At 44.9% G+C, this 21,635-nt stretch overlaps 3 protein-coding genes across 13 annotated transcripts in view; 2 read left to right on the top strand and 1 right to left on the bottom strand.

Moving 5' to 3' along the window:
- Positions 1-13,154, top strand: part of RHPN2 (rhophilin Rho GTPase binding protein 2) — a 62,542-nt gene extending 49,388 nt beyond the window's left edge. For 2 of the 3 annotated variants that reach the window (XM_073225908.1, XM_037021563.2), the window contains 8 exons: positions 248-435; positions 838-994; positions 2,595-2,714; positions 4,244-4,438; positions 6,774-6,850; positions 7,181-7,327; positions 7,633-7,788; positions 12,341-13,154. In XM_073225908.1, the coding sequence (XP_073082009.1) occupies positions 248-435; positions 838-994; positions 2,595-2,714; positions 4,244-4,438; positions 6,774-6,850; positions 7,181-7,327; positions 7,633-7,788; positions 12,341-12,601 (1,301 nt within the window). In that variant the 3' untranslated portion in view covers positions 12,602-13,154. Of the gene's footprint in view, positions 1-247; positions 436-837; positions 995-2,594; positions 2,715-4,243; positions 4,439-6,773; positions 6,851-7,180; positions 7,328-7,632; positions 7,840-12,340 lie in introns of all 3 variants that reach the window. The other variant, XM_037021564.2, reaches the window with a different exon arrangement.
- A 1,001-nt stretch (positions 13,155-14,155) lies between these two features.
- On the bottom strand, positions 14,156-17,488 carry FAAP24 (FA core complex associated protein 24). 2 transcript variants are annotated; one of them, XM_017641747.3, is made up of 5 exons: positions 17,337-17,488; positions 16,943-17,149; positions 16,685-16,824; positions 16,370-16,522; positions 14,156-14,926 (listed from the first exon to the last, which is right to left on the bottom strand). In XM_017641747.3, the coding sequence occupies exons 2-5, from the start codon at positions 17,046-17,048 to the stop codon at positions 14,678-14,680; spliced, it is 648 nt and encodes a 215-aa protein (XP_017497236.1). In that variant the 5' UTR covers positions 17,049-17,149; positions 17,337-17,488; the 3' UTR covers positions 14,156-14,677. The 2 variants fall into 2 exon arrangements, with proteins under 2 accessions (XP_017497236.1, XP_017497235.1); XM_017641746.3 differs by having other exon boundaries at positions 16,943-17,061; positions 17,337-17,485.
- A 127-nt stretch (positions 17,489-17,615) lies between these two features.
- The window catches only part of CEP89 (centrosomal protein 89), an 84,907-nt gene continuing 80,887 nt past the window's right edge, over positions 17,616-21,635 (top strand). For 6 of the 8 annotated variants that reach the window (XR_012126663.1, XM_073225901.1, XM_073225903.1 and 3 more), the window contains exons 1-2: positions 17,616-17,773; positions 20,935-21,041. Coding sequence is in view for 5 of the 8 variants with exons in the window: in XM_073225901.1 (XP_073082002.1) it covers positions 17,735-17,773; positions 20,935-21,041 (146 nt within the window). In the remaining 3 variants the exon portion in view is untranslated. Of the gene's footprint in view, positions 17,774-20,934; positions 21,042-21,635 lie in introns of those variants that run through there. The other 2 variants (XM_073225905.1, XM_073225906.1) reach the window with 2 other exon arrangements.

The following is a 21,635-nucleotide window of genomic DNA, read 5'->3' on the forward strand; positions in this document are numbered from 1 at the left end:
TTGGGTTTATGAATAGTACTGCCATGAACCTTGTCCACAAGCATCAGTTTAAGTCTCTGCTTTCTGTTCTCTGGGGTGTATACCTAGGAGTAGAATTGCTAGATCTTATTGGTACTGGAGAATCAGGTTTTTAAAGATGCCCCAGGACACCAGTTGTATATTTTTGCTTCTTTTCATTCTCTATTCTTCTGAACAATATGGTGAGATAAATGATTCCCAACTAATGTGCCAAAATTTCCAATTATAGGGATTTTAAACTACCTGAAAGAGACATTTACTCATACTCCGAGTTATGACATGAGCCCTGCCATGCTCAGCGTACTGGTTAAAATGATGCTTGCACAAGCCCAAGAAAGTGTTTTTGAGAAAATCTGCCTTTCTGGGATACAGAACGAATTCTTCATGCTGGTGAAGGTGGCTCAGGAGGTTGCCAAGGTAAGCCTTCCTGGTTTCTGTGACTTTTGGCGGGGTGTGGGATGTTTTAGTGTGGGCCCACTGGAAGCAGGGGGTGCTTCCCAGGACAGCCTGCCCACAATCTGGGCAGCATGTCCACCCTGTCCAGATGCTGGCTTGCATTTTCTTGGTAAGTACCAGTGTTTCAGATATGGATCACTGATTCCATTTGCAGCTTAGCCTGAAAACCAGCGTAATGACAGTTGCCTGATCTGCCTGTTAACTATGACAGTGGCAACACTAGGAACCCTTGGAATTGCTCCCAGATTTAGCAGTGGCCTCTGACAGGGCGGCTGCGTAGAAGAAAAGGCTCTTTTTCTGTGGCCCTGATCTGTGAAGGCCTCTGTGCCAGGCTCTCCTTCCCCAACATTACTCCTGTTTCAGGTGGCAGAAGTCTATCGGCAGCTGCATGCAGCCATGAGCCAGGCTCCAGTGAAGGAGAACATCCCCTACTCCTGGGCCAGCTTGGCCTGCGTGAAGGCCTACCATTATGGAGCCCTGGCCCACTACTTCACAGCCACCCTCCTCATCGACCACCAGCGTAAGGCCTGGGCGCTGGGAGGCTCTAGTCTTTGGTCAGGGTTGTGGTTCTGCTGGCTCGGGGAGATTCTGAGCTGAGCGAGAGCTCTCTGCCTGCCCTAGAGAGATTCACAGCCTGGGGGCAGAGCATAGGAATTACCTGTGGGCCCAGGCAACTGTCACACAGACCAGGGTGGGATTAAGGGGTATGTGTTCCTGCTGTGGGAGGAAGAAGGCTAATTAATTCTGCCTGGGATGGAGTAGACTGCTTCCTGGAGAGGGCTTTACCCCGGAATCTAGACCAAGGTTAGGACCAGGCCTGGGATTAATGAGATGCTTGCCTCAGACACCAAATCCAGGGATGCCCATCCACTCACTAGTCAAGGTAACATTTTAATGTAGTGTTTTAGATGAATCACAACCAATGCAAAAAAATCTCTGGTGATCAGAATTTTAAATAAAGACACAGATTAGTAACAAGCAAGCAAGCAATGTGTCCTAAGCCACATTGGAGCCTGAAGCAAAAAGAAATTTTGTTCATTTGCAGATTTTTTTGCATTAATTGTAATACTTAGAAAATTGTATTAAAATATCATATATCTTGATTGCTGGGTTTTGGTACTCCCTTAAATTTTGAGCCTGAGGTGAGTGTCTCCCTCTCCTCACCCTAGTTTGGCTGTGATCTGAGGTTAGATGAGACTTTTGTTGTAATTAGCACTAATCAAGGCAGCCTTCAGAGTAATGAAAGGGACAGCGTCTGGAACCAGACTGTCTGGGTGAATATCCCAGCTCTGCCATTTATAAGCTGTGTGATCTTGGGCAAGTTACTTACCTGCTCTGTGCTGCAATTTTCTTATCTATTAGATGGGCATATGAAGAGAATTTATCTCACAGGGCTGTTGTGGGAAGTCCGTGGCTTTATGCAAAGCTAAATAGTGCCTTGTATATAGTGGGCTTTCTGAAAGTGTAGCCACTGCTGCTGGTATTATATACAGTCTGTTAGGCCAGACACATCATGTAAACCAATAGAGGTATAGTGCTTCAGTAGTTGGGGTAGAAATACAAATGGGCAGTAGCTGGACTCCTTGGCATCATCACAATCAGTTTCTCAGAGCCGGTTACATTTGAGTTGTAGTTTGAACTCTAGGAAGGACTTTTCCAGCTTAACAGGATGAGGAAGGACAGTAGAGCAGGTACATTACCAGAGCTCTGGAATGGGGGCTGAAAGTATGGAGTAGTGGTGTGTGGTTTGGTGACTTAGAGAGAGGACATGTGCCATGGAGGGCATAGGCAGCACAGGGGCCACCAGAGGCATGAGGTGTGGCTCTGCTAGGCAGTTGCATGAGGCTGGGGACGTGGAGGAGGTAGAGAGTGGGGGTTGAGAGCCACCACATGAGCTGGAGTGTTCCTGGCTTTGTTCACAAAGACTTGTGGGCTGCATTGCCTGGAGTGTGTCCAGGGGTGAAAAGGAGGCCAGTTTTCCCAGTGCCACAGAATACTGGAGAAGAAAGGAACCTGGAGATGTAGTTGAAAGAGAAATCTCTAAGTGGATCTGAGGTGCCATCTCCAGAGTCTGCAGTCACATCCACAGAACATGATTTATTCTGTGGTTCTCATTGCAGTGAAGCCTGGTGCAGATGAGGACCACCAGGAGAAGTGCCTGTCCCAGCTCTATGACCACATGCCAGAGGGCCTGACGCCCTTGGCCACGCTGAAAAATGGCCACCAGCGCCGACAGCTGGGTGCGTGTTGGCTCTCCTGCTCCCTCCCTCCCTGTGCCCCATTTGATGCCCAGCTGGATCTGCTCATGGACAGCCCTAAATGGTATCCAGGGCAAAGCTTGGAGAGCAGGGCGTCCTGAGTCATTGTGGCCACTCTAGATGAGAACCAACGGGACACAGTCTTCTAGCTTTAATGGGCTTCCAGAGTGGTGTATTCATGGGTTCCACAAGGACCTAGGCCTCCCACAGTAGAAACAGAGCTTTGATAATCTTCCAACATGCTAGTGGTCCAGGGGATGGCCCTGGCCATCCAAATGTGAAAGGACACGTTTGTTAACTTTCTTATGTCGCACCTGAGAACTGGTAACAAATTGTCCTAATTTGGTGTCTGCCAAGTCTCAGAGTGAGTATCTTCTCTCTGTGAACCTGAATTCCTCCACTATCCAGACCTGCCCCTGCCCCCGCCCACCCAGTTTCCCCATCTCAGTGATGGCAGTTCCATCCTTCTCGGCACAAAACACCAGACTCACTCTCTGCCCTTGTCATTCTCATCCCATATGTGATTAGCAAATCCTGTTGACTCTACCTAGAAAACATATCCCAAATCTGATCATATCTTACCACCCTGGTCCAAGTCACACTCACATAGCACCTACTTAACAACTGTTGACTCCCTTAAACCTTCCGCAACCGTATGAGATAGTTATGGTATGATCCCCATTTGTCAGTTGAGAGAGAAAACAGACCCAGAGAGGCCACGTGTTTGCCCAGCTTTTTGCAGTTCTCTCAGCTGGTCTTCCTGCTTTCCTCTTTGCTCCACCGTAGTCTGTTCACATGGGTCAAATCACATCAGTCCCCTGCTCACACCCTAATGGGCTCCATCTCCTTCAGAGCAGGAGCAGATGTCCTCACTCTGCTCTTGTAAGGTTGGCCTTGCCCTGCTCCCTGCACACATGGTCTGGCTCCTGCTCCTTTCTGACCTCATTGCCCTCGGGTCCAAGGTCCCCTTTGTCTGTAAACAATAGGCATGCTCCTGCCCTAGGGCCTTTGCACTTGCTGTTCTCTCAGAAATGCTCTTCTGTTGGATATCCTCACTTCTTTCAGGGTTATGTTCAAAAGTGACCTTCAAAAAGGTCTTTCCTGATCACCATCCCAGAAAAGCAGGTTTTCATTCCCGGCCTTCTCTTGCCACATCTGCCTACCTTGCTTTATTTTCTTCCATAACCTATCGTCATGTGATCCATTATGCATTTCTTTGCTTGTTAAGTACCTGTCTTTAACTACTAACATGTAAATTCTATGCATGCTGAGGCTAGTTTTTGTTCATTACTTTATTTCTAGTGCCTAGAACATTTGGCAAATATTTGCTGAATGAATGTTTTATAGATACAAGTAAGCATATTCCCAGTGCACGTAAGCTGTGCAGGCAGATCCTTCAGAAAAGAGAATGAACACTGTTCTGGGCTGATCCTTGGGCACCTGGGCTCTCCTTGAGGTACTTATATTGTGCTGAGGGCATGTGTCACACGGTGTTGATTTCCTGTTGACAGGCAAGTCCCACTTGCGCAGAGCCGTGGCCTATCACGAGGAGTCCACGAGAGAGGCAGGCCTGTGCAAGAAGCTCCGCAACATTGAGGTGCTGCAGGAGGTGCTCTCCGCAGCACACCAGCGGTCCCGGCTCAAGTTCAACCAGCATCAAGAGGCTGACGATCTGCTCAACTTGTTCGAGGCTCCTGACATCATTTGTGAGTGGTGCAGGTGGCTGTGCCCGGCATACTGTGCACCCTGTGTGGGAGGCAGGGGCACTCTGGGGGCCCAGCTGTTACCTGCTGCAGGGGTTGTGCAAACCTGTGCTGGGCCCTAGGCATGGGGGAGGAATGCTGCCCCTGCCTTGGGTTTGCATCTCCTCGTTCCCACATGGCCTCTGCCTCACCTACTACCCCCTTGTGCCATCTGACTCCCTCCTGCCCCTCAACAAGCCTCCCTTGGTGCAGGGGTCCTGCCTGATTCCACCCACCCCTCCTGACATCCTTGAGGGTCTATTCTCCCTGGTTTGCTTCCTCTGGGTGCCTTTCCTTAAAGTCCTTTGGGGCTCCAGCCACTGCCTCTGGTCAGGAGAACCTTAAAACTATCTTTTGCCGTGTGGTTTTTGCTGCACTGCACACCTACCCACGTTCTATCTTCTTGTTGGGAAATGCACTTTGCTGTCTGTCTTCAACCTCTGGCTCTGTGGTTTTAGAGCCAAATGCATCCTTTCTCTCCCCTAAGCTTGTCTGTTCCTCTGTTTTCCATCCATCAGCACCAGCATTTTCTTTCTTTTTAAGGACAAAAATAATTTTTATTATGAAATGAGAAGTATTTCACTGATAGAATGGAACCAGGGGATGGAGGGAAAATTTTTACTTTGGCTTTGACAGTTCCTCAAAATCTAGTTCTGTGTGTGTGTGTGTGTGTGTGTGTGTGTGTGTGTGTGTGTGTGTGTGTGTGTGTGTGTGTTGAAAATATTTAAGATCTACCCATCAGATTTCAAGTATACAGTAGTATATTAATAACTATAGTCACTATGCTGTATGCTATATGTTACAGCTCTAGGACTTACTTATCTTGCATAATTGAAACTTTGTACCCTTGACCAACATCTCATTTCTTCCCTCCCACCCCCACACCTGCCATGCCACTCTCTGCTTCTGTGGGATTCCACATATGAGTGAGATCATGCATCACCAGTGCTTTCTAAGCATCTCTTCAAGGTGTTGAACACTGTCCTGGCTTCAGGAATACAGGGGTCAATGGCATAGTTGCTGTCTGTGGGGTAGTAGCCATCAGTTTTGTCCTAGAGGGCAGAGTCAGGGGGCCTTTACAGGAGTTAGAGGAAGGAGCAGGGTGGTCCGATCAAGGGAACCCTCTTTGTTCTCATCCCCTGCCATCCCACTTCCTATACCTTTGTCCCTATTCTCTAGAGGCCTACCCCAATTTTCAGGGACCAGCTCCTTAGAGGCAGAGCCCTGCTTAAGCTAGAATCCCAGGCTTGTCTGTAGTAATGTTGGCTGATACCTACTGAGCAGTTGAGATCTGCCACACACAAGAGTGAGCATCATGTGTATGTGGAATCTCATTCAGCTCTCCCTCCAACTATATGATGGGGGTACTAGTATCTCCCTCATCTTAAAGATGAAGCAGTTAAGGCCTAGGGAGGTCAATGTCTTTGCCGCAGGTGACGAAGCTGGTTGATGGAAGTAAGAATGGCACTCAGGGATTCTCCTTCATGAATACTGACCACCTCCTCCTTGGTCCAATTGTCTGCACATTGTGCTCTGTGGCCAGGAGGTGGAGACACAACCTGACAGAGGGAGGTTCCTGGTGAGGCTGTGGGGTAGGGGGCTTTCCACTCTCACTGTGGATGAGCAGCCTATCTGAGCCCAGTGCTGTGTCAAGGAGTTCGTAAGCAGCCACAGGGCCATCCTGTGAATAGGGATGTTTGTGTTACCTTGGCATGCCAGTCATCTCCACATTTTCTTTTCATAGTGTTGTCATGTGTATTGAGCCTGCTCTAGGATGCTTTGTTAGAAACTGCATAGCCTCGTGGTTAAGGGTTGGCTTGAGCCTGACATGTATATAATGGTAGAGATTTGAACTACTGGGAGACACAGTTTGGCAAATTGACGTCTCACTGTAAAATCTTCACATTACTCATTAATAATAAAAAGAGGAAACACATCTCGCCCAGAACTTTGTGCTGAGACACAGGACTCCCATAAAAGCCACAGCTGAAACATAGATTACTTCTCAGTAGGATTTATGAATGCCAGAGGGAGTCCACTGGAATGAAAATAAGCTCCTTGAGGCAGGGAATGTGTCTGATTGTCACTCCTCAGTCCCACCTCCAGAGCAGGCTCATAGTAGGGACCTGAATGGAAGGTACTGAGCCAGGGGGTTGAGCAGTAGTGCATATTCCATACTACTGTCTAAACCAAAGTAAGGAGAAAAGTTGGCCTCCTCTCCCCTTCAGAAAGACTTAGACCTGAGTTTTCAAGGATAACTTTCAATTACAGAAACATTCATGCTTTTAATCTTTTCCAGCTAAAACTGAGCACGAGGTTGAAATTATACCACCACAGTTCTCCAAGGTGATAGCAACAGACTTCTTCCAGAAGCTGGTATGTTTAATGCTTATTTTATAATGACACAGGGGACAGCTTTTCTAAGTTGCAAGTCTATAAGAGGATATTTTTAGATATCTTAGATTTCTTAATGAGAGATTTTATTTAAGATAGTTTTTAATTAAGACCATTTAAAAAATAATTTGATCTAAAATCTATTGAATATTTTAGAGAAAGTGGAAATTAACATTCTTACATGACTCCTCATAGCAGTGTTATCCTAGATGGTTTCATTCGTCTCTGAGCAAGGCTCAAGATATTTCCTTTAGCTTTCAAATGCCTGATTCAGCCTTCAGATCCCACACCTAATGATGCTCTACTCCAAAGGGCCCTTTATCAGTGTTTTCGGCTAACAAGAGATGGACACCTCCTCGGAGCATTCGCTTCACTGCAGAGGAAGAGGACTTGGGATTCACCTTGAGAGGAAACTCCCCAGTTCAGGTCCACTTCCTGGATCCTCGCTGCTCTGCTGCGGTAAGCATCTGCCACTCTAGATTGGGACCAAAACTCCTTGGCATCTTTGCAGGCAGTCAGACTGGTAAATACAAAGAAAGGTGCCCAAACAAATATATCTGGTGCATGAATCTGGGGTTCCCTTGTGTAAAAGGCCTGGATGTGTCAAAGGCCTCTCATGGATGCTACATGCCCAAAGAAAAAAGGATTTGTTGCTTTCTTGGAGCACACCTATGCAAATATCTGTTTTGTTAATGATCTTGGGAACTGATTCAGGGATTTGAATGAACAGGACAGTGACCTTTTTTTAAATCGTACTTCTGTAGCTAGCAGGAGCCAAAGAAGGGGATTATATTGTTTCCATTCAAGACGTGGATTGTAAGTGGCTGACTGTGAGCGAGGTTATGAAACTGTTGAAGAGCTCTGTGGAGGATGACATTGAGATGAAGGTTGTGAGCCTCTTGGACTCCACCTCGTCCGTGGTGAGTGCTGACAGCCCCTGGCAGTGAATAGCAACCTGGAATGAAGTCAGGGTGAGTCTGGCCCCAGAGTCTTTACCAGGCAGGCGCTCTGCCTCCTGCCCGCCATTGGGACATGCCCACACACGACTCAACCCCTGAGCTTGTTATCACTGGGGTGTGCTCACCTTGGGTCAAAGAGATCATTGGAAAACTTTTTTGTTTAATCCTGCAGGTAAAAGAACCAACTGATGTATTTTTCTGATTAAACTCAAATAGAGTTTACAAAATTACAAAAGTAATACATACTCATGGTAACTCACGGTAGAAAAAAATACTCAGATGGTACAGAAGGGCTTAAGATGCCATGTGAAACTCTCTGCACGTGTCAGACAGCATTAGTCATTTCCTGTGAGATCCTGGCAAGTGTTGGAAGCCTGTACAAGTTCACATGCAGTTATAGCCTTTTTTGCTCTCCAGGTGGGAGGAATCATTGTATCTGTACTTTGCACTTTGCTTCCTTCAGTTATGTACCTTCGTCACTTCCACCTATAATGACGTTCACTTACTCATTCAACACTTAATTGATTGTTCATCATCTGTGTCCTAGGCCCTTTTCAAGTGTTAAGAGGTACAGTTTGAGCTAAGTAGATAAGGTTGCTTTTTCGCAAAGCTGGCTCTGAGCAAATATGTGGTTTTGATTTTGATAAGTGCTGCTGAGAAAAGAAACATGTGACACGATGGAAAGAGTGGGGGTAGGGAGAGGCTCCTCTGTTCAAGACTTGCCCTGAGACTTGCATGACTAGGAGGAATCAGCCATTTGAAGAAGTACAAGAGGAACACTCTGGGCAGGGGGCCAACAGGTGCAGAGATACCGGGGCAGGAATAAGTTTCTCCTGCTAGAGGAATGAACAGAAGGCCTTCCAGCTGGAGCATCATGACAAGGGAGAGAGTAGCAGGGATTGAAGCAGAGCCTCACTGGCAGTGGTGGGAGTTTGGAGGCCATTGGCTCTTTTAAGAAGGGGAAATGACATGGTAAATTGATTTTAGAAGGACACCTGCTACCTGTAGGCTGGCTGGCTGGCAGCAGAGTGAGCTGGCTGACAGTCATCCAGGCCAGCGATGTTAGCAGCTTACACGGAGTTCAGGGACAGCAGTGGGTAAGGTGGGTGGGGACCATGTCAGTGGAGGTGGAGATTGGGGGATGCACCTAAGACATATTTAGGAGGTAGAGCTGGCACAGATTTGTAGATGATTGGTGTAAAAAAACGATGGTGGAAAGACAGATGAGTCCTCAGATTTTGGCGTGAACAATTGCATCATTTTTTGTAATGATGTGGGGCAGGGGGCAGGGGTGAGGAGGCAGAGGAGAGAGAAAACAAGAGTTGTACTTTGAATGTTCTTATGCCATTAGACATCCAAATGTAAATGTAAACTAGGCAATTAGATGTTCAAATCTTCAGTTCCAGGAAGAAGTCAGAGTTGCAAATAAATATTTGAGAATCGTCAGCATAGATATTTAAAGCTGGAAGACACAAAATGAAGTGACCCTCAAGGAGCTGAGGGCTGAGGACTAAGCCCTGAGATAGCTCAAGAATTTAGAGATCAGCTAGAAGAGAAATAGGGGCAAAGGAAGTTGTGAAGGGGAGTTCAGAGGTATGATGAAAAGGAGCTTTTGGAACGAAGAAGAAAATGCTGCCTGGAGAGAGCAATCAGTGGTGCTCAATAGAGTTAAAAGGTGGAGGAGGGAGGTGGGGCCGAGTCTGTTATATTTGGCAGCAGGACAAAAGGACATGCTTTGTGGGGGTACAGAAACTCAGACTAGGGAGGGTTGGAGAGTGAATGGATTGTGTGATTCCATTGGTAAGAAATGTCCAGAACAGGCAAATCCATAGAAACAGAACGTAGATCAGTGGTTGCCAGGGGCTGGGGCCCTGGGGAGTGGGCAGTGACTGCTGGTGGGTATGAGGTTTCTTTCAGTGGGGGATGGAAATGTTCTGAAATTAGATAGTGGTGATGCTTGCACAACTGAATATGCTAACAACCATGGAACTGTATCAACATGGTGAATTTTTTGGAATGTGAATTAGATCTCAATTTTAAAAATAAGGAAGATAAAGAAGGTGAGCCTCAGAACACCTAGGGAGAAGGGAATCACGAGAAATGGTATTTTTAGGGGCAGAATCCATGAAATTGCTGGACAAGTGATCAAGGTCCCAACCAGGAAAAAAAGAAGTTTGTCAAAAGGCAGATCAATACAAGAGTTGGTCTCTGGACTGAAGGGCTGGAGGAGAGAGCACAGCAGAGGAGGTGTAGTTTTACAGGGCAGCCACACCCTGAAAATATAGGAAAATTGGTCTTTCCATCTGTCATATTTTTGAACCTGTTAAGAATGTGATGTATTGATTAAAAGCAAGGATTCTACACTCAGACTGTCTGGACTTGAATTCTGGCTTTACCACCAGTTTGGGCATCAGGGAATAGTTCTGAGGCTCAGGAAAATGAGAAAACAATGCCTAGATGGGATATATTTCAACTCATAATAAATGTTATAATAGGAGGAGCATACTTTGAATGCTAGTAGAAAGCATCCCAGGATTGAAATCGAAGACCTAGAATCAGGCCCTTTCTGCTGTTATCAAACTGTGTGACCTTCAGCAGATTAATACACTCCCTAGGCCTCAGGTTCCTCATCAGTCTAAGTTAGACGAGTGCAGTGGTTTCTAACTGCTCCATAAAGCCCTGAGCATCTCAAGAGGCACACCAGAAAGAGTGGGGGACTGGGTAGTGGAAAACATGCTGAAGGAGGACAGGAAAAAAGGTGGATGGGAGGATGGAAGACATAAGAAAGGGAGCAGAGACATTGGGGTGGTAGCTGGGAGATGGGACATAAGAGGAAAGCTTTTTAAAAGAAGGCAACATGTGCATGCACATTTATGTGTGCCTGGATCTCACAGTAAGCTTGTGCACTGAAGGGAAAGGTCTGGGACACAGGAGTGCACGAAGGAGGAGCTACCTGGAGGAGAGGGGAGTGAGATCCAGGCACATGGGAGGGCTTGTTCCTGAGAACAGATGCAGTTAAGTACAAGGCAGGGGTATCAGGAGGGCATGTGAGGGGCTAGAGAGAAGGAATTAAATTACTAGCGATATGTGGGAGTGCCAGGTACCAGGGTGCCTAGTAGTGGTTTGGGGCTGGGGTTAGGATTTCAAGGGAAACCAGCGGCTTGATAAATACCCTCCAGGAACGTGCTGCTGCATGGATGTGGGCCTGGGCAGTGCAGAGGGTGGTGCACCACTGGAGTTTGATATTCGCTGGCTGAAGTATGGAAGAGAACTGAGGGTATTTGTAAGGGAGCGGTGGTGACGAAGCATAAGACTCCAAGCAGGTTAAGCTTAAAAAATGTTTGGAGCCCTCAAATCTACCTCCAGTGCTGTTTGTTAACACTTTTAATGATAGAATGTGGTGGAGTTAATGGGAAGTTTAACAGAAAAGCAAGAGGCATCTTCATTCAAAGGAGACAAACTCAAGAAGGACATCCTATAGTGAATACCCTCCTTTACTGCTGCCTTGCTCCAATTCCTTGATTTGTGCTATGAACAGTGTACCCAACCACTTCAGATATATTATATGTATATTTATATAAATGGTCTGATTTCAGGGGCTGGAACATAATAAATAGCCATAGTCAATAAACATGTGGTGAACAAAGCAATCTCAGTATTGGGAAACCTTAGAAACATGAAGTGTTTAGAAAACAGATTCCTTCAGATTTCCTATTTGAGCCCTACACAATCCTTACTAATTAATAGTATGGTTTAACGGGTACAGAGTTTCATTTGGGGAAGAATGAAAAAGTTCTGGAGGTGGATGTGGTGATGAACGTACAATGTGAATGTAGTTAATGCCTCTGAACTGTACACTTTAAAATGGTTAAAATGATAAATTTATGTTAGTCTGTATTACACCAGCTTAAAAAAATAGGGAAAAAGTTATTATCTTCACCATGGATTCTATATTGTCTTTAAAGAGAATTATAGACCAATTAAAGTTGGTTTATACCTACTGGCCTGGACTGAAAACTAAGTTACCTTAAGTAAAGAAAGCAGGGTACAGACCAGAACATGGAGTGTACCTCTTTTAAGGAAAGACAAATGATGGTGTATGTTTACACTCATCAAAACCTATATATGAACGTTACCTCTCAAAGTGTAATAGAAATGGTGGTTACCTCAGGGGAAGGGCCCGGAAACCAAGGTGGGAGGGACACCTATGGTTCACTGTATGTTTTTTAGATTGTTGACTATGAGATTGTGTGACATTTTCAAAAACACTAAGAATCATAAAAGGTAATGGTCCCTAGCCTAGTTTACTGCTCTTGAATATATTTCTTAAAAAGTGTCCTTGATTTTAAGAACCTAATTCTATACAAGCGTTAGTCACCCAAGTTTCAGAATTATATCAACTTAATTTTAAAGGGGATGCTGTAAGTGTACAATGTCAGTCTCCAACTTGGCAGTCATTCGTCATGTATCTTGAGGATTACTAACACCCCTTCTCTTCCTTTTCTATGTGCAGCATAGTAAGTGTGCCACATACTCTGTGGGAATGCAGAAAACTTACTCCATGATCTGCTTAGCCATAGATGATGATGATAAAATTGATAAAACCAAGAAAATATCAAAAAAGCTTTCTTTTCTGAGTTGGGGCACCAACAAGAACAGACAGAAGTCGGCCAGCACTTTGTGCCTCCCATCAGTGGGGGTCACAAGACCTCAAGTCAAGAAGAAGCTCCCCTCTCCTTTCAGCCTCCTCAACTCCGACAGTTCCTTGTACTAATGTGAGGAAATAAAAATGTTCAGGCCCAGAATATTCCCGGTGCTCGTTAGGTCCTCAGACTTGTACCATAATGGAAAATTTCCAAATATTCTCAAATCCTATTTTCTCACAGTGTAAACTTAACAATTGATGTCTTTATGAAATGTAAGTAACAAGAAACCTCTAGATATTTGTGGAAAACACACTTGTTTGGACAGTGTCACCATATTGCTGCAAGTTATTTATTATATAAAGTATTATAAATAGAATCATGTTGAAAATATAGCTATTTTTAATGGGCACAGTTGTGACTTTTAGTTACTATCAGAATTAAGTTGGAGTTACACATATATATTGGTTCTACTCGTAATAGTTTCCATGCGTGGGTAATAGATCATCATTCCTTAACTCAAAATTCTGATCCAAAATTAAGGTAGGTCAAGGGACTATAATGATAGACTTAAATTAGTGTTACTAAAAACTGTTCCAAACAACTGCTTCCATAAGGGGAATTCATTCACCTAAGACAAAAAGATTTTACCATTATTTCTATGTAATATGAATGCTACTTCCAGAATAAAGCCTATTGCCAAGTTTGTCATGATGTAACAAAAAACAATTTAGGAACAGCTGCTTTTCTTCATTAAAAGGTCATTGAAAAGTTGCTAACACAGTGGCAGTGTTAGATGAAGACGCTATCTACAAGGTAGATAATATACTGTTTGATACTCAAAACATTTTTCATTTTCTTTAAAGTAGAAAGTACATAATTGTATATTTTAAGAGTTTTTAAGATGAGTTAAAAACATTTTATAAAGATGTAAATGATTCAAGTTTAAAGCTGTTTGACTTTTTAAAAATAGCATTCTTACGAGTTGATTTCTCTTGCTCTAAGTTGGATGACACCGTGATTCTAAGATTCACTGTTGACATAGAACAAGTTATATAGCTAAAAATACATAATACTGAAATCTAATTTTGAGAATTAATAAGAATTTAAGTATTTTGTAGTGTACAATATCAAAAGGGAAGCAACCAACTTGGGGAAAATGTAGCCCCTGCTCTTAGGGCCATTTTTGTATAATTATTTAAATAAACACATTCATTTGCCTGAGTTAATGTGTTCTGCTTTTATTTTGCTTTAATTCCCTCCTCGTGTCTACCTTAATGCACAAAATGCTTTTCTGGTGTTTGATGTTTTAAAAATTACTAACATTTCACAAAACTGGACTTAAAGAACTTTCAAGTTATCCTAGTATCTTTGAGAACATATAGCATCTTTAACTGTGTTTATTTTTTGAATAGGCAATTGTACCTTTTGATCCCCAGCCCCCAGCTCTCCTCTCTGGATGCAGCTGCCCTGCCATATTCCTGTATATCTTCCCACCATTGGGCTGTACATTTCTAAGCACATTGTTTTCCTCCCTCACACACCTTGGCTTTTTAATCTTTAAACAGGAACTCTAGGCTCCAGGCTTTCTGTGTTCAGAAGACATGCCTAGTGATTATAAACAAACTGTACAGCTACCAGGAAGGGAAGGGAGGAAGGAGGGAGGGAGGAAGGAAGGAAGAAAAAAGGCAGGACAATTGTTTATTAACACTGGCAGCAGCCCTCAAAGCTTAAGTGTATTAAGACCATACCTGAAGAATAGCAGCTCTGCCACCAGAAACAAGGGGCTTATGGTGTACAGTGCCTCATTGTAGGTTTGTTTCCTTTAGACGGCCACATCCACGGTTGGAAACTTAGTAAGACCTTTCCCTGATAGACATAGGTCAAGGGCACACATTAAAAGCTACTCAGGCTGGCTTTTTGCTGAATCTGAGAGTTCCGAAGTAAACTGACTCTCTTACGAAGATCCCTGCCAGTCTCCTTCTTGCTAGCAGAATGAGGGCAGTGCCATCAGAGACCCAGTAAGTTAAATGCCTAAACCCAGAGAGCAGGGTAGGACAACTGGCAGGTTTTATTCAGGTCTCACCTCACCTTTCACTAGTTGTTGTGAGAGGAAATCTTTGATACCTTTTAAATATGAGATGAATACATGATCCTGTAATTTGTGGTGTAAAGGAGAACGTACAGTAGATGCCTTGAGAAGCCTGTCACCGGGGCTGTGTGAAGAAGGCATGGATGTGCTGTGCTACTGCTGGTCCAACCACTGGCTCCAGTTCTTGGATGGAGGCATTACTTAGTTGCTGGATACTTGGGAACTTCTGAAGCAGAAGGGGAGCTTTCACTTTTCCAACTCCTGGGATCTGTTGCACAGTTCGGAGGAGGGATGGCTCAGAGATCACAGCTGGCTTCTTCTTGAGAAAAGGATTCCTACTTGGCTCTTTGGTTTGCTCTTGAACCTGAATAGAAATGAAAGGAAAAGCACGTGAGTGCCCTCTAGAGAACTGAGTTTTCTTAAACATTTGTAGAAATTTTATCTTTAGTTTTTCCATGTGGTTCAGTTTGACTTACCACAAATATTTTCATATACCATGAATATAATTTTTCAAACAGCAAAATTATTGAAAGATGAACCATATGACTCCACAAAGGAGTAAGAGATAAACATTAATTTACAAAAACTTGAGTTTTACAATGGATATAACCAATGAAAACACTGAGGAATTCAAACATGTTCGTATGGTCCACTAAGAAACGTTTCAGTTGTATGGGATTAAATGATGGCTATACCTGCTTGATACAGGACCTTCAGGAAGCTTGCCTATCAAAGAAAAAACCTTAGATATTAACATTATATTACAGGAAGTCAGGAACAGTTCAGCAAGTGATCTGGCGGAGAGTGGTAGAGATGGAGGGGGATCTGTGGTTCTAGTCAGGGCTGCTTGTCATTCCAATTTGGTTCTCAGCTACACATTAGAGGGAAAAATTTAACAACAAAAACTGATGCCTAGGCCCTGCCTTCATGTTCTGATTTTTAATTAGTCCCTATTTTTAAAAGTTCCCCAGGAAATTCTAATGTACAACTAAGTTGAATAATCAGAACAGCAGAGAATCAGATTTTCAGAAAAAAAATAAACAAATTTGCACCTAGAAGAGCTGATGCTTAAAAGATATATGGGGATGAGGCAAAGTAGCTTGCAGTTGACATTTTTACCAATATAAGTGCAGAATATTGAATGATGGCATCATCATCACTTGGGAGTCCAAGTCAGGTCTCCAATTTAATTAGACTTAGCTAGAATGGACATCAAGCTCAGCAGGCTGCAGGCATTCTGAACTTAAATTCCTCAAAAAGGTTTTATAAACTAACACAGGGAATGATATACAGGAGACCCTTTTCTGAGGTTTTGATTTAAATGGTTTCATTTACCCTAGGTCAGCTCAGAAACAGATGATCCTCCTTCTGACCTATTGTTAGAAGGTCAACAGTGCCTAACGCTACATCACAATGCTTGGTCATTCATCTCACTTCATCTCATCACACAGGCATTTTATCATTTCACATCTTCACAATAAGAAGGGTAAGTACAGTATAATAAGATTTTGAGATAGACCATACAATTTTTATTACAGTGTACTATAACTATTCTATTACATTATGTTATTGTGGTTAATCTCTTACTCTGCCTATATCATAGGCATGTGTGTATACGAAAAAACATATATATTGGGTTTGATACTATGCAGTTTCAGGCATCCACTGGGGATCTTGGAATATAAACTGTAGATTGGATTAGTGGACTGCAACCATAAGAAGGGCAGTTGCTAGAGTAAAGGATCCATGAAGGTCAGTTAAGAGTCCATAGACAGGCTATTACGGAGGAGTAGGAATTGGTACTTACTAACTGGATAATAAGGCATGAGGCTTCCATCTGGCTGGCCACTGGAAGCAACACCATCCCAAGGTCCAGCACAGTAAACTTCTGTACGGCCAGAAAGTATTGTTCACTCATCTGCGTTTTTTCAACTACTACAATCCCTTGAAGATTACTGGACTAAAAAAAAACAACAGTAAACCATTTTGTAACAAAATTCTTTTCAAGGTTACAAAAGCTATCACTTAAACAGTGCTTGGAATGGACGATGGTTTAATATAAATTATTCCAAATGATAGAAGGAGATGGGATTGAAATCAGTTTCTTAAACTCAGTACTTACATTTCTAACCCGAACCAGCCTCTTTCTGTAGCCATTTCCGGCCACTAAATCAGCTTCAGTGATATAAAGAACACAGGATTTGCTGGACAAGTAAAAATCTACCGGTGTCAGGTCATCCTCAAAAATGAGTTTAATTTTCCCTTAAAATACAGGCAAGAAAATGAGTTCCGTGAGCATTCGATGAAAAGAGGGCAACTGGTAGCACGTTTTTTAAAAGTAGGGGTAGGAGAGGACTTATGGAAAGGGCAGCCCACTGACCTTGCATCCCCTGTGCCAGCTGCGACCCGCGCCATTTCTCGTTGGCCACAACGTGCCCAAAAGGCACATGCATGGGTCCTGTGCCATCAGAGGGGTTCCTAGCCATCGGCAGCCTGGATCTAACAAGGGAAACGGAAGAAGCCCTTGAGCAGGCTCTCCTGCACACGGATGCACATCCACTCAAAGCCCGGTCCTTATTATCAGGAGCTGCGGAGTGTAAAAAGAGTGAATTATTTGCCAAAGTCTAAGACCCAGGAGATTCCTGTCCTGGTAGCCGCGTCCCTCGTTTTCTGATCCCCTGATAACGCGGCTCAGTTCGCGCCTTGGCTCCGTCCGGTCCAGGGCGGGCACCAAGCTGGCCCGGACCCTACCAGTCCAGGGGCTCTGTCATTACCTGAAACGCGCCACTTCCGGGATCCCTCCCGCAACTTCTTTCAGTCTACCATCCTGCTCACCCTCCATCTACCACGTCCCCGGATAGGCTATGTGTCAGATCGATACCCGAACTAGCCAATAAGAGAACGACAGTGCGCCCTGTTTCCGCTCCGGAGGATTTGGAGGGGTGGGGGAAGCCTCTGGTTGCCATAAGCAACGGGTGTGAAGTAAGTTTGGCGCTGATTGGTCTAGGAAAAAACAGAGCCAATGGTAGACGAAGTTGTTGCAAAGTCCTTTACCTAGAAAAAGTGTCTGGGGCTAGGCCAGCGGGAGCCTGACGGCTTTTAGGGAGCGGTACCCGGCTTTGAGGCCTGCTCGTCGGTCCGACCCTGTTTAGGCCACCCCCGCGCGGCAAAGATGCTCCTGGGGTTTCGGAGAGGCCGCAGGAGCCAGTTTGTAAGTAGATCCTCGCCCAACTTTCTGGCCGGGGTCTCGGAGTTAAGGGAGAAGGGTGAGGATTTGTCCTGAGATTGAGGGAAGACAGCGGCACAAGAGGACGAGGTTTTCCGTTAAAGAACTCTGGTTTTTCGTTTCTGGGGAATCCTAGAGTCGGCCTCAGGCGAACAGGAATCGCCCTGTCTCCCCTGCGGCATTCGCTCCGATGTCGGGGTGTTCACTTGTGCCCGGCACACACCTGTTGCTCTCCTGAATGTCTACCGCTGGGAAGGCAATCTTGATTCCTCTGTCCGCCACCCACCACGTACACCTCATCAGCAAGTTCCATAGTCTACCCACCAAATATATCAGCTGTTCTCGCCCCCACCCCGCCTCCAGCGTCTTCCTGGACTGTTGCTGCAGCTCCTTACTGTTTCTCTGCTTCCACTCTTGCCTCTCTCTAGATCCGTCCTCCACGTAGCAGTCAAAGGGGTTCTTTTAAAATACGGATATGATCGTACTATTGCGCTCACGAGAATCCCAGCCCCCAACTCAGGCTTACACACTGTCCAGCCATACTCGGCTTTCTTCTGTACCTTCAGGCTTTTGCTGTTCCTTCTGTCTTGGAATGTTTCCCTCCAAACCTTCCCAAGGCCACTGTGTCGCAGCGAGTGCATACTCCCAGGCTCATCTAACCCCTCCGGTCTCTTCTACTCACTTTCTCTAGTATCCTGACTCCAACAATCAGTTGACACTTTCCGTCACCCTTACCAATGTCTTCACTGCCCTCATTTCCAGCCCTAACTTAGAATTCCACGGTCCATCATTATAACCTTTCCCCGTATACACCCTTAACTCCCTTGCTCCTGTCTTTCTTTTCCACAGGTGCCTGGAAAAAATTCCAAACCTACTTAAATCCAGTTCTTTGTAAACCTAATTTTGATAAGACACTCCTGAAATCTGTTTTAAGTTGAGGTTAGAAAGCATGTCTGACTTGGCTTCCTGTTCTCAGCCCTACTATCTGTTGGAGCAATTTTAGAAAGGTGGATGTTGAGAAACAATGAAAACACAGTTGAAACATACTTTTGCATCACAATTTTGCTAACTCAGCACATTTACTGAGCTTTTAGTGCATGATTGAGTTCCTACTGTGTGCTATATAACCACAATTGATTGAAAGCCTGTAGCCTTGCTGTCTAAAGGATAGACAAACCCACAAATAATTCAGCCCCAAATGGAGGGCAAGAACTCCTGTAGAGGCATGTATCAAAGAAGGGATGGCAATGCAGTCCAGAGAGGTGACCTGGGCCTTGGGAAGGAGTAAGGAAAGAGACTTTAGGATGGAGGAAACAACACATATAAATGCCTGAAAAAGAATTAATTATTTCCTTTGTGGGAAAAGGGAGGCAATTCTGAGTGTTAAAGCACAGTGGATGTGTGTAGGGATAAGGAGGTTAGCAAGAAATGAGTCTGTGTCCATTGGGAGGAATCATGATAGCAGCCTTCTGTGCCATGCTAATCCATTTACCCGTCATGAAGAGAATGGGGCTGCCCCATCAGGGTTTTCATGCTAGGTCGAGGTAGTTTCATCCTGTGTTTTAGAGGCTAAGTCAGGGAGACCACAGTTAGGAAATGATTATGGTGGCACAAGGGGGATTCACTCTTTCAAAAATCAAAACAAAACTCATGATCCCTTTTGGAAAACCTACTGGATGCCAGCCCTGGGGGAGTCACCGGTGAAGAAACCCTTTTTTTGTCTTTGAGCATCTCCCAGGCAGTGTGGGATGGGAGACAGGGAGAGGGGGCAGACGTTAAACTGTCAAGTTATGCACACGTGCAGGATGGTAGGTATTACACAGAAGGGCCATCAGAAAAGAGGGATACAGCAGAGACCGCTTCGGAAGCCCTGCTCTTGGGGTGGGCCCTGCAAGTGGGACTGAGGCTGCAGGAGACATTGGAAGGTCTGCCATCCCTCACGCCTGAAGGATGCCCAGAACCATGGCTCTTTCTCTTGGTTGTGCCTCCCTTCTCTTCCCTGTACCTTGTACCAACCACAGCCTGATATATCTTTCCAGGGGTGGTCGCTGGGTGCTTCTCACTAGCCCACAAGATCTCTTTAGTCTGGTATCAAAACTTTTAAATTGAAACAATCCCTATTCATACCACCTGTGCTTTTTTCTAGTCTTTCCCTCCCAGATGCCTCTGTATTCCTGCAAACTGGGGTACTTGTTATTTCCAGAACACTGCCACTAATTTCTTGCTTCATTCCTTTGTTCATGCCACTCCCTTTTCCTAGAATGCATTTCCATCACATTCCCCAAATTAAGAGCAGTGGTCATCTTGGATGACCAGTGTAAATGCCCCTCATTTTCTCCAAGGGGACATTAGAAGTCCACTTGCTGGCTCCCAGACCTGAAAGAGTTCTTTCCTCCCTGGGCCACCCCAGTGCTTTGTCTTTACCTCTCCCTTGACACTTTCCATAATTCTGTGTTACATCATAAGAATTTGGGTGGTTTTCTCCAAGCTCTCTCACCCTGAGGATGAAGACAAAGTTTCTTTGTTGCTATAACCGTGTTTTGCTTTGGGTAGGTGTGAATGAATGGCTGGGGACTACAACATGAAGACTGGTATATATTCAGAAACTTCTGAGAGACTCCCATTTGCCTAAAGCCAGGCTCTTGGCTTTCATTGAGTGTAGGAACTAGTTTCATTTCTCGGCATCTTTGAGATCGCTACCTGAAATCTTTATGAAGCCCCTACTGGGTGTCAGATAGTGCACTAAGTGCCAGAGTGCTGGGGTGATAAAGACATGAAGGTTGCCTGCTCCCAGGAAGCTTCCTTTCTGCAGGGGGTGGCAAGTGAGGGAGGAGGGTTATCAGGGGCACTGCTATGAGACAAGTGGTGATGCGAGAGGGTGACTCTGCGGGATGGTCAGAAGCCCCTTCGGGAAAAGAAGGATGAGAGGAACCCACACTGGGCAGCTGTAATGGTGCTCACTGGGTGGGCATGCTTGTCTGGCCAGATGGGAACTGAAGAGGGCAGCAGGAGTAGTGGGCCTCCTGGTGGGGCTAGATCCCCAGGTGGCCTGTGCAGGTCTCCCTTTCTAGGCCCAGGGTGTGGGGAATGGCAGGACCCAGGTGATCCCATACACCAGTGACCTCTGCTGTGTTTCATCTGTGCAGAAACACATCATCCATGGCATTCTCCCTGCGGCCAGCATCGCACCGAAGCCAGCTGTGCCCCGTACACCTCCTCCCCGCAGCCCCAACCCCTCTCCAGAGAGACCAAGGTGAGTCTCACATGAGCAGGCACCGATGTCACCCTGGTGTTCAGCTGCAAGTGGTGGGTCCTGGAGCTGTTCATACTGATAAGAAAATCCCAAGTAGAGTAATTAGATTCATGTCCTTTGAAATACTTGTCATCGTTCCATAATGAAGCACTTAATGTGGTTTTTCTGTGTGATTATGGTGTATCCCTTTCAGGTGTATGTAGTTCTCACATTTCAGAGCTGAATGCAATAACATTTTTTCAAAATACAAAGCATTAAAACCCAAGGATTTAGGTGGAAAGTATGTTAAAATGAATTTGAATTGTGCACATAGTTTTCTTTTGAAACACAATTCTGCCTTTCAACAGAACTGCTTTGCAGGAGGGAGGGAAGAAGTATTATCACTTGGGGCCTGGGATTCCCCCATCGTGCAGTGGGCCCAGCACACCAGAGAGCTGACTTTCTTTCTACTTAGGACCCTTGCCTGTGCCCTCAGAGGTTATAGACACTAGAGAAGTTTAGACTTTTTTATCTATAAAATATGTGAATACATGGCTTGACTGTTAACAATGAGAACTCATTTCGTGCAAGGATTATACCTTCATTTTAGTGTAC

Source organism: Manis javanica, chromosome 17 (genome assembly GCF_040802235.1).
Source record: "Manis javanica isolate MJ-LG chromosome 17, MJ_LKY, whole genome shotgun sequence".
Classification (NCBI taxonomy): Eukaryota; Metazoa; Chordata; class Mammalia; order Pholidota; family Manidae; genus Manis; species Manis javanica.

Excerpts from the sequence above, each read along its gene's own strand:
- FAAP24 (XM_017641746.3), bottom strand. The coding sequence starts at position 17,404 with ATGGAGGGTGAGCAGGATGGTAGACTGAAAGAAGTTGCGGGAGGGATC. Across the intron at positions 16,825-16,942 it reads GCTGGCACAGGGGATGCAAG|GGAAAATTAAACTCATTTTT; the intron begins GTCAGTGGGCTG and ends CTGTATTTTAAG. Across the intron at positions 16,523-16,684 it reads GGCTGGTTCGGGTTAGAAAT|TCCAGTAATCTTCAAGGGAT; the intron begins GTAAGTACTGAG and ends GTTTTTTTTTAG.